Source organism: Galeopterus variegatus, unplaced genomic scaffold (assembly GCF_000696425.1).
Source record: "Galeopterus variegatus unplaced genomic scaffold, G_variegatus-3.0.2 Scaffold551, whole genome shotgun sequence".
NCBI lineage: Eukaryota > Metazoa > Chordata > Mammalia > Dermoptera > Cynocephalidae > Galeopterus > Galeopterus variegatus.
The window spans coordinates 115,555-127,361 of record NW_007726662.1 but is presented as its reverse complement, the minus strand read 5'-3'; the positions used below and the strand labels follow the sequence as shown (position 1 = coordinate 127,361).

General features: G+C 45.9%; 1 protein-coding gene across 1 annotated transcript in view; it reads right to left on the bottom strand.

Moving 5' to 3' along the window:
• Positions 1–492: 492 nt before the first annotated feature.
• LOC103588326 (chromosome unknown open reading frame, human C10orf53) overlaps positions 493–11,807 on the bottom strand; it is a 23,033-nt gene continuing 11,718 nt past the window's right edge. The window contains exons 3-4 of the mRNA XM_008570003.1: positions 1,209–1,328; positions 493–557 (exon numbers count right to left, since the gene is read on the bottom strand). Coding sequence (XP_008568225.1) covers positions 493–557; positions 1,209–1,328 — 185 coding nt within the window. The remainder of the gene's footprint in view (positions 558–1,208; positions 1,329–11,807) is intronic.

Genomic DNA, 11,807 nt, shown 5'->3' with positions numbered 1-11,807 from the left:
GAACCAGAAATAAATCTGTAGGACTAGCCAGGTTTCCAAATACTGACATTAGCTTAACTTGTGGTACAGGCTTCCCAAGGTCTCTATGTCCCCCACCCCTCTGTAATTCGACCTGATCCTAGCTCCTCACTTACTGCAGAACGGAACCCGCATGCCTCTGGCAACTGTGTGTTATTAGTAAGGGATGGTGCTTTGTTATCAGACTGCATTTTATTATTTCCTTCAGCTCAGTGTGTACCTGATATTGGAGGGCTCTCCCTATGGGTTGAGATTGAAAGAGGCTGCAAATGATGTGGTTTTATTATTTTGGGGGGCGCCTGTGCAGGCAGGTGAGAAAGCAGGCACTGTGAAGCTGAAGGACAGGCTGGCGTAGACTTGTTCTGACTGGGAGAGCCCAGTGTCCATGCCCCGCATGGTCACTCCACCTGCATCACATAATGGCCGGGGGCAGCTGCTGTGCTGGATGCTTGAAACGCCAGTTCCACAGGGAGATCAGTAGGCCTTGAGCACGGCTATCCTGGCCTCTTCGCACAGTGGGTCTAGTTTACCATCACCTCCTAGAGAAATAGAAGTAATTTTCTCTTGGCCAGCTTTATATACAATTTAACAGAATATCACACATACATATGGCTTCCACCAGGAGTGCATTTTCAAAAGGCCCACAGGCATGTAAAATGTTAACTAGCCTTTAAGAGAGTATTAGCGAATTTCAAAAGCTTTTATATCCAAGCACAGGGAGGCACGCTTGTGCCAGCCTGCCAGGCCAGAAGCTCTCCAGGGCAAAGGACGCTGCTGATAACGCTGTGCACTGCTGGTGAATTGACTTTAATTGCAAGTCAAGATAGAATAATCAAACGGAACAAAAATTGATTTGAAAGTAAATAATAAAACACTCATGATTAAAGTGCAAAAAGCCCCTTATTCCTAAATTCCATCATACCTTTTGAAGTCCAGGGCTTCACTTCACTTTCTTTCCTCTTCTACCTCCAGTGTTCTGGGAAAAAGCCCAGAGTATCAGGCACTTTACTGCGTGTGGTTTGGGATGCTCTCCTTCATGTCCCACAGCACAGAGGGCTTTTATTATGTTTAAAACTCAGAAAGAAACCCAATTTGAATCCAGGCAGGACACACCAATCATTTCAATTAGAAATTGAGCGACCCTGCAGAGGAGGCGACATGCTGGTGGGAAACCTCGTGAAAGAACTTACCAAACTCCAGGTCCTGGATGCTGCAGTGGAAGATCGCCTCTCCGTTCACCACGAGTTCTACCACATTCCAGTCTTCTATCTTCTCTAGGACGACCTTGTGTCCGTCTCTGGCCAACACAGCTGGAAAAGACAGAGAGGGAACTGGGTGACATGGGGACAGTCTCCAGGTTAACCTGATATGTAGGTGTCCTCACGGGTTACAGCAGCTTGTCTGCTCTCTAGCTGCCCAGGTTGAGTGGGCACTTAACTGGAGCTGGACCCCAGGGGTCCTCACCTTTGCTGGAAAGCACAGCCAGAGGCCTGAGCAATTTAGGGTTTGGTTACAACTTGCCCCAGACTCAGACGATCTGTTAAACGATGAGCTTTCTCTGGGAAAGCGCTATTGCGCTAACCTTAAAGAGGCAATACTCAGTGTTGCAGGGAACTCAGGGGATTAGACAACTTCTTACCCCACTGATAGAAATATAAATTGGCCAGCTTTACGATCTGTTAAACGATGAGCTTTCTCTGGGAAAGCGCTATTGCGCTAACCTTAAAGAGGCAGTACTGAGTGTTGCAGGGAACTCAGGGGATTAGACAACTTCTTACCCCACTGATAGAAATATAAATTGGCCAGCTTCCTGGAGGGCAGTTTGGTAGTACATACCAAAAGCCTCAAAAAATGATTCTAAACTTTGGCCCAGGACATTGCACTTAAAAGAAAGCTTCCTAAGGTAAAAAATCAGAAATACAGGCAGAGTTTTGCAACAAGATGTTCATTTCTGTATTATTACATTAGCAAAATACTGTGAATAACTTACATGTCCAATAACAAGAGGATGGTCAAGGAAACAGTGGTACGTCCATATGATGAGATTTTATTTGCACATTTAAAAAATGTTTATGAACTTTTTTCATGACAAGAAAGATACTTGTAATATAAGCAAAAAGTCAGGATACAAATATGTACAATACATATTAAAAATATATATTCAATAGTAATTAAAAGATGTATGTAAGGAAGAAGAAAATACCAGTGATTATCTCTGTGGTGAGATTGTGGAACTTTTTTCTCTTTATTCTTTCAGCATTTCCAGATTATTTATGTCAGAAAAAAGTGTTTTTTTTAAAAAAGCTAATGGACTGATCTTCTATGCTCACCTTGGGAATGTCACTTTTGGTTATCACTTATATTCAGTGCCTCCTTCCCCAGAGATCAGCCATGGAAAAATTGTTAGATTTTATCCCTACTGTGGGAATGCAAGGTATACATTTTAAGAGAAATGATGTACATTGGGCAGCCTGGAGCTTTTGTTTTCTCCAGCATGTTTCTCCCCCGTTTCTGGATCTGACCACCCTGTAACACTGGGGTTGGAGCTGGTGTGCTGGATCCCCGCCTTTGGCAGTCTTCATATGTTGGTGAGAATTTTGGTTAGGATGGAGGAGAAATCAGATGGGGGGCATGTTTTTTAAAGTCTTAGGGTTTCAATCAGTCTTGGGTGGAGAAAAGCAGACGGTGATGTCAGTTAATTGCATTTAATTACGGAGACAATTGCTGTTTCCCAGTGTTGGTGTGTCCACTTCTTCATCTTTCAATCTGTTCAAAAACACCCAGCCCCAACTGTGAACACTTTAATTGCATGATTTTAGTCTCACTTCTGGAAAGGAACTTCAGAAACAGACTCAGCAAGGATCTCCATTAACACGGTAGCGCTCCTTGGGCACCCAGTGGTGGCCCTAATTGACCTGCGTCGGCTAATTCCTCTCTCTAAAGGATGCCTGCATCTTTGTCTTTGGCATATTGATGTTATTGTATCCTGTTTAAGTGTCTTGTTCTTGAATGTCTTTGAAGAAGGCACTCAGCTCGGACGGATGACTTGTTTAAAAGAAGTAATACAGCTGATGTGGAAGGGCAGTTGGTCACCTAGGGGGACATAAGGGCAGTCTATAGGCAGAGACTTCTGGGATCTCACCCTCCCCTGGCAATACCCCCTCAGGTGGGAGAAGCTGCAAGTGGGGAGGGACAACCTGGCCTCCATGACCTTTGGCTTTGTATTGCCTGAAGACACTCCTGGAGAACGAATTTAAACGTGATAGGAAGAAACTGGGAGCAAAACAGCTTCTCTGTCCTTACCTCACCCCTGACCCCCGCCCTGCACCCCCCTTGCTTTAACACCTAGCACCAGCTCTCCAAGGCCTAAGGGGTTCTGGAGGATAGGAAGAAACTGGGAGCAAAACAGCTTCTCTGTCCTTACCTCACCCCTGACCCCCGCCCCGCACCCCCCTTGCTTTAACACCTAGCACGAGCTCTCCAAGGCCTAAGGGGTTCTGGAAAGAACAAGGAGGTGCAGGGACTGTCTCTGGTGGGAGAGGAGGGGCCCCACAGGGGGAGTCCCAGGAGGCAAGCAGCCCACAGCCAGCCCATGACCCTTTCCCTGAAGGGAAATGGTAGGATCAGGTCTCAATGGGTTTGCAGGTTGTGTTATGAGGACAGTGTCATGCTTATGTGGCATGGTGTAGCTAAGAAAAAGGATTCGATCCACCGAATAATCTCCCTCATGGTTTGGGGGGTGCCGAATAATGGGGTTCACCTCATCTATGAGCAAATGAAGCCCGATAGGAAGAAACCCCCTCAAGAGACCACATCACTCTTTACTCTACCTTCTGTAGGGTTGCAAAGCACAGGCTCTGGTGGCCTTTAAGGGTCTGCATCTTCCTCACTAACCACAATCCCCACTCCTGCCCCTGCCCCAGGTGCCTGGTGTTAACACAGGCTCAATGAATAAGCAAACTCAGAAGGGTGCAGGCACTGCCCACGACTCTTCTGGACCCCCAGTGACATAGGTCGAATTCTTACTAAAGCGATAAGCCTCCTCAGAGTCTATGTGGTGCATTCAGCCTCAGGACACCTGTCCCCTTCCCATCCGTCACAGATGTGTTGAGCCCCACTGTAGGGAAGCCAGTGCAGGCTTAAGGAATCAAGCAAGGAGAAGCCCCGGAATTCCTGCAGCTCATTCAAATGCCACCTCTCTACATGGAGGACCTGTTTTTTCCTATGAGCTGCTGTGGGGCTGTCTAGTCAAAGAAAGGTCAGATAAATATACTCCCTGAAACAAAGTCTGCACAAAGGCAGTGGCTAAACTCCAGCATAAATCAACCAGAAGCTGTAAAGCCACCCGCAGAATGCCCGCCTCTTTGAAGTGGCACCTCATTCTTCATGGGGGATCTAGATAAACTGAAGAGACAGGGAACAGACACCCTCCTCTCAGTGCTGGCGGAATTGTGCACCATCTGTGAATGATTTAGATGCTGCTGGTTAGAAGTCAAGGTATGCAGACAGACCTCTCTCCCTCCTCTACTTAGCACAGATGCAATGCCAAGGACCATTAACGAGTGCAGCTAATGCATAGCTAGGGACAGGGGAATGGCACATAGGTGTTTTAGTTAAATAGGGATGGATTCTGTTTTAAGGGTTGGTTTTGATTCTTTCCAATTCCTCTGAGTGAGTCATTTGGCAAGAGCAACCATGGTTAGGAAAAGTACTTAGAACTTTTTGCTAAGCATTAGTTTAGTTTCACCTAAATTAAGGCCATAGAGGAAACATTTTGGCTGAGCTATTATAACTTGTGGATAATAAAGAAAGAACAAAAATTTTCAGATTGCTTAAGGCATGGTAAGTTCAAGAAAGACCAGGCATATTTTCAGAGCCAGCAGGGCTTCGGGGAAACAATAAAGGTCTATGATTTTTAAAGAAATACACTGAATTCAGATGCAGATTTTACAGAGAAGGGCCTGCACATGTACAACTCCCTGCTTGCTGTGAGGTTGGGGTTGGGTCTAAGTGGGAGGGGGGCTGTGTGGGATGCAGGGGAGCAGATGTTCCCTTCTTTGCTGTTGTTAATACCCTGGCCCTTGTCGCAGGCCCTCAGTAAATGTTGGCTGCCAGGATTATATGAGTTATCATTCATGGACATTCAGAGCTTACTTTACAAATCAACCACCTGCTGATACCATGCAATCCTCGAGTCTCCTTCAACCACAAAAATGCTCTCCTTGATTTTCTCAAAATATTCCTTCTCCTCCCCTCCTGTGGGAAGAGCAGCCTGTGCTCTTCGCTTCCTCGTCTCCACCCCTCCTTCACCTCCTGCAGAGAAGCCTGCAGCCTCGTGTCTCCAGAACCTGCCCTCTTGGAGGCCAAGAAGCCATCCTGTCATCTGCACGCTCAATGGCTCGCCCATCTCTCCCCACCCTCTCTGACCCATCTCCTTTCTTGGTTCTTTAAAACACTTTCGCTGGTATAAAAAAAAAAGAAAAAAAAAAAAAAACCTCTCTCTATATAGATATATATTTTAAATCCTAGAATTTTATCTGATTAAAAATATAATGCAGACTCATGATTTTATTTATTTTTGGCTGCTGGCTGGTCAGGGGATCTGAACCCTTGAACTTACCTTGTGTTATCAGCACTGAGCTCTAACCAACTGAGCTAATCAAGTCAGCCTGGGACTCACAATTTTTAAAAACCTTAAAAATTATAGAAAAGCACAAAAATTTAAAAATCACCCATAATTCTTCCTCCTCCCCTCCATCTCTCTTTGTCTTTTTCAGTGGAAGTGGGATCACAGTGTATATGAAATTCAAGAACACGCGTTATTCCCTTCGTGCTATATTGTGGTCTGTTGAGAAACGAACTGTATTTCCTTTGCTGTCACCCACAACAACCCAACACAGAAGACTTCTGTGACCAAATGTGTGTGGGGGAGTTTCCCCACACATCAAGCAAGCAGTCAGTTTTGCAGCAGACACCAGCTGGGTGTCCTCTAATTCAGTTCAATTACACCACTATCCACCTGTAGATAACATAAGATCACCCAAATGGAGGACTCAGTTGCACAAGACTCACCCCACTTCCAATATCGATTGCAAGCCCTGGGTTGTTTTACCTGTGCTTCTGACCAACAGACTATAAATTGGGGTTCCCACAATAACCCTCCTCAGGTTTAGTTAACTTGCTGAGTGGCTTACAGAACTCAGGGAAACACTTGTGATTACCAGTTTATTATAAAGGATATTACAAAGGAAACACATGAAGAGATGCACAGGGTGAGGTGTGGGGGAAGGGGTGCAGAGCTTCCAGTGTGTCCCTGGGTGTGCCATCCTCTAGGAACTTCCATGTATTCAGCTATTTGGAAGCTCTCCCTAAACCCAGTCCTTTTGAGTTTTTATGGAGGCTTCATTACATTGGCATGATTGATGATCTAGTTTGGATATGTTTGTTCCCCCAAAGCTCACATTGGAAACTTAATCCCCACTGTGACAGTGTTAAGAAGGTGGGAAATCCTATTATGGTAATTGAAAGTTGCAGCCTTTAAGAAGTGATTACATTGTGAGGACCATGCCCTGGTGAATGTATTAACCCATTGATGGTTTAATGGTGGCCATGGGCATGGTTCTGAGGGCTTTGTAAGGAGAGTGAGTGAGAAAGTTAGTCTCTCTCTTGCTCCTGACATTTCGCCATGTGACATCTGGCGTAGCTGTAGAGTCACCACCAAGAACAAATCCCTCACCAGATGTGTTCCCTGGACTGTGAACTTCCCAGACTCTGAAACTGGAAGCAATAAATATTGTTTCTTTATAATTTATCCAGTTTCAGGTATTTCCGTTATAAGCAACAGAAATGGACTAATATAATTGATTAAATCATTGGCCATTAGTGATCAATTTAACCTTCAGCCCCTCTCCCCACCCTGAGGCTGGGGGTTGGGGCTGAGAGTCCCAATCCTCTAATCCTGCTTTGGTCTTTCTGGTGACCAGCCCCCATCCTGAAGCCACCTAGGGGCCCTCAGCCATCGGTCAACTCATATGAAAGACCCCCTTGTCACTCTGGGGACTCCAAGGATTTTAGGAACTGTATGCAGGAAATGGGGAAGAAGACCAAATATTCCTAATACGTTTCACAATATTGCACGTGGTGGCCCAGCCCTGTCAGTATACATGGACGTGCTGCATTATCTTTCACTGCTGCACTGCATTTCACATGACAGACATGCTGCATTCACTTAGCCATTCCTTTCTCTGGTCATTTCCAATTTTACACTGTCACTAAGGATGTTGCAGGAAACATTCATGGCACACCTCTTTATGCAAGTGTGTCTTTTTTTTTTTTTTAATAAAGAAGATACTGAGAAATGGGACAGCTGGATTCTACTTAACTAATATTTATCAATCCTTACAATAAGCCAGGCACAGTTCTAGGCACCAGGATCCAGCATAGACTAGAACTGACAAGAATTCCTCCCCCGAAGCATACATGCAAGTGGCCGGGAAGGATAACAAGGTAAACAAGTGAAATACACGTTATGTTAGATACTTACAAGCACTAAGAAGAAACAAAGGAGGAGGGAGGGAGGCAGAGGGAAGCATTGACATTTTAGGTGGGGATACTCAAGGAAGGCCTGCCTAGGGAAGTGACTTTTGAGGAGGACTGGAAGACAGAAAGTAAAGAGTGAAGGCCACTTGGGAAAGAGCATTCCATGGTCAGCAAGAGGCGAGTGTGGCTGGAGCAGAGTGAGCCAGAGGACAGGGTAAGTAGTAGTGGGAGGGAACGAGGTCAGGGAGGCCACGGGGAGCCTGGTAGACATTGTAAGCCTTTGGCTTCTACCCTGAGTTATCTGCGAGCCACTGGAATGTTCTCGCAGATACAGGCTCTGACTCAGGTTTAACAGCCTCACCTGGCTTTGGTACTGAGAACAGGCTGTGAGGGGACAAGGGCAGGTGCAGGGAACTCAGTCAGGAGCCTAGGGAAATAATCCAGGCAAGAGGAGACAGCAGCTGGACAAAAAGTGGGGGGTGGTGGTAAGAAGGGGCGAGAAGGGTTGAATTCTGGAGCTACTTTGAAGACAGAGCTGCAAGGGCTCTGGCTGAGTGTCTGAAACAATGGAGCTGATGTGAGCCGACACGGGGAGCAGCAGGGGTGCTGGTGTGTGGCGAGTATTACTAGTCTGGTTTGGAAATTTTGGACAATCCTAGTTCGAGATGCCTATTTAACATCCCAGGGGCAATGAGAGTTCCTGATTAAAAATATCAATTTGGAAGTCACAACATATAGATGTCATTTAAAATCATAACTATTCCTGATTCAAGTTTCCTTGACTTAATTTCTATCTTCAGAATGTAATTTCTAACCACTGGCTTAATATTTCTTAATAGCTCATCCCCACCCCCATCTCCTCCCCAAATCTCTTCCTTCAGAATTGGCCTCTTAAAGTACCTCCTTGATCTCATCAAGAACCTGTGCTGGCTCCTTGTTGCCAAGGGCAAAACAAGCCCGAATCTCTCACTGCAAACCATCTTCCAACCAGACCCGACTGAGTGCTGTCCTCAAACGTCCCAACCTGTCCCCTCCTCCCCTTCCCAATGACACCCCACCTGTCTCCAGGAGTAATAAGAACTAGTACTTGTTGAGCCCTTACTAGGTGCAGGAGTGGTGGCCGTGACTCTATGTGCCATTTTTTCATCGGAATCTCATGCCACTTGGTGGGGGTCCACATTCCCCTTTTACCAGCAAATAAACTGAGGCTCATAAAGGTAAAAATAACTTGATTTTGACTTTGGCCATGAAGTTACTAAATGGTGAAGACCAATTCAAAAGCAGATTGGTTGGATTCTGGGCTTACCCTCTGCTCATGCCGTCTCCCTGCCAACAGTGCCGAGAATGTACACAAGAGACAAGTGACCAGGGAGAGGTGACAGGTAAACCTGATGGCGTTTGTGGACAAACTAGATGGGGAGTCCCCCCCCCCACTTGTAAGTTGTATATTATAACAAAACATTCATTTATGCCTTCTGCTTTAATATAATTGTTGATAGATAAATGATCTAATTGGACTTATGCAGTAATGCTGGCTGTGACAGCGGTAAGGAACACAATTTAGTGTCTGCAGATGTCAGCAGAATGGAAGAGTAGACAGCTCCAAACTCCCATCCCGCCACAGAAACATCGAGAAAACAATCAGCAACTGTTAGAACCAACTTTGTGAAAACTCTAGAAAACAGTCAAAGGTCTACAGCAATTAAGTGAACACTGAATCAAGAAAAAGGCACTTTAAGGCAGTAGGAAAGCTCTGTGGCATTTTTACTTGTCCTTGCCCCACCTCCTCCCTGACTTGGTGGCAGTCTTGAAAAGAACAGCCCGTGTGTTCCCAGTATGGGACCCTGGTCTTTGATTCCAGAGGGACCAGAGCAGACCTTATTTGCAAATTGTTATACTTGTCTTTCCTAATCCATCTGGGGGCTTCCTGAAGGACTGACACAAGGCACTTGTCTTTGCCTAACGTGGATCTCACACAAGGTGGAAAAGCCGTGGGCAGTGCTCAAAACAACAAGGCGAATGAAAAACCTGCAGCTGCCTAAGCAAAAGATTACAGTGGAGACATACAATAGACCTCACAAAGCCTAAGAGAAAAAGCGAGGGAGAGAGGTTCTTTAGGAAATTAAGGCATTCAAAAGCACTCATGTATACTGGGTCACTTAGAAAGCCAAGTGCATGCTCAGAAAAGACTATGAAGACCCTAACCTTTCACCAGTGGCTGATCTACAGGCTTTAGGAAATTAAGGCATTCAAAAGCACTCATGTATACTGGGTCACTTAGAAAGCCAAGTGCACGCTCAGAAAAGACTATGAAGACCCTAACCTTTCACCAGTGGCTGATCTACAGTGGAAGCAGGAAGTAAGGGCTCAGGCAGAATTGTAAACAGCCTGGCTAAGTGTTAAAGGAGTGCTTTAAAACAGAGCAAATACACAATGAATGGGAGAAATGTTTTTAGTTTTAGCAAGACTAAAACATTTTAAGCATCACCATACAACATTGCTATAGACTGAATTGTGTGTCCTCCCTCCTCTCCCCTCCCCACCACCAAATTCATATATTGAAACCCTAATCCCCAATTGACTGTATTTGGAGATAAGGCCTTTAATAGGTATATAAGGTTAAGTGAGGTCTAAAGGGAGGGGGATAATCTGATAGGATTAGTGTCCTTATAAGAAGAGACTTCTCCCTGCCCCATATCCACCACGTGAGGACAAGAGACAAGGTGACTGTCAGCCAGCCAGGAAGAGAGCCCTCACCAGACATCGACTCTGCTGGACCGTGATCAGGGACTGTGAGAAAACAGATTTCTGTCGTTTAAAGCACCAGTTTATTGTATTTTGTTATGGCAGCCCGAGTAGACTAATACAAACACTGAGCTATAAACAACAGAAATTTCTCAATCAACTGTTCTCTCAGAGAAAAAACTTTCTCTTTTGATTGAAATCCTTCCCATCCTTCAAACTTGAACTCAAACATCACCTCCTCCGGGAGCCCTTCCTTGATGGCTGGGCCAAAACTGTTTTTTGTCTCTCTGGACTCCCACAGCATTTTACCTGGAAGATTCTTAGTTTGGATCATATAACAGTTCATCAAGGCTCAGTCTCTTATTCCATACGTTCTCTCCAAGTCAGTGACTCATGCCTTCCTCTCTCCATCTCGGACTTTTTCTCTGAGCCTCCATCTATGTAGGTGAAAGCACATGAAGCTTACTGTGTCCAAAAGGAACCATGTTCCTCCAAATTGTGGTCCATCTTTGGTGTTTTCAGTTGTAGTGGAGAACACCTCCACTCATCAGCATTGTCTCAAGCCAGACACTGGCTGGGTCTGGACGGCATCGTCTTGACCCTTGCTTCCACATCCATCCTCTTGGGAAGGTCCATTGCTTTTACTTGGAGTCATTATCCCCTCCTTGGCTGTCCTGGTCCAAGCTGCTCTCATCTCAACCCTGGACCACCCAACAGACCCTTGACTCGACCTCCTGCTTCCAATCTGGGTGCCTCTAACCTGTCCCCTCAGAGCAGCCACTGTTTCATCCCCCTGCCTACAACTTTTATGTGCCCCTCTCTACCTCTGCAGCCTCGTCCTCCCATCAGTTCAACAAATGCATCATTTGTTCATGCCTCCAGCCTTTGCAGGTAGTAGTCTCTTTCCTCTCTTTAGTTTCTACTTATTCTTTAAAGCTCAACTCAAATGAGCCTGTCCAGACCTCTCCTTTCTCCTTCAAATATGTCCAGTCACAGGTCCCACTATGGTTACGATCCCATGGCACCCCCCTACTCCCTGTAGGAGCATTGACACAACTGTGACTTAGTAGCCCACAATGAGACGATCACGTCAAGGACACACATCATTGTTCAACAGTGTGTCCTAGACACCTGGAAGAGTGTCCGACACATACTAGGTGCACATAAAGGCTGGCTGCACGAATGAGCCACCAAGGGATAGGCTCTCAGCACTGCACTGTTCCAGCCATTTGACTTGTGCAAGTCACTTACTACACCTGATCCGGTTTCCCAATTCATAAAGCGAGGTTACAAATTATGTAATTTTTCTGTCAAGGTAATTAGTGTAAACTGCCCGGCACTCCGTGGCCCACAGCTCACGTCTGTTCCCACTCTCACATCCGAGCAGTGGACGGCGGAGGAAGATGCTCCACCATCCCGGAGAGGGGGGCTCTGGAAGGACTTCCCGGGGGAGGCGGCGCTTGGTCGGGGTCTGAGGAAGGAAGAAGCGTAGCCTGCGCGGGCGC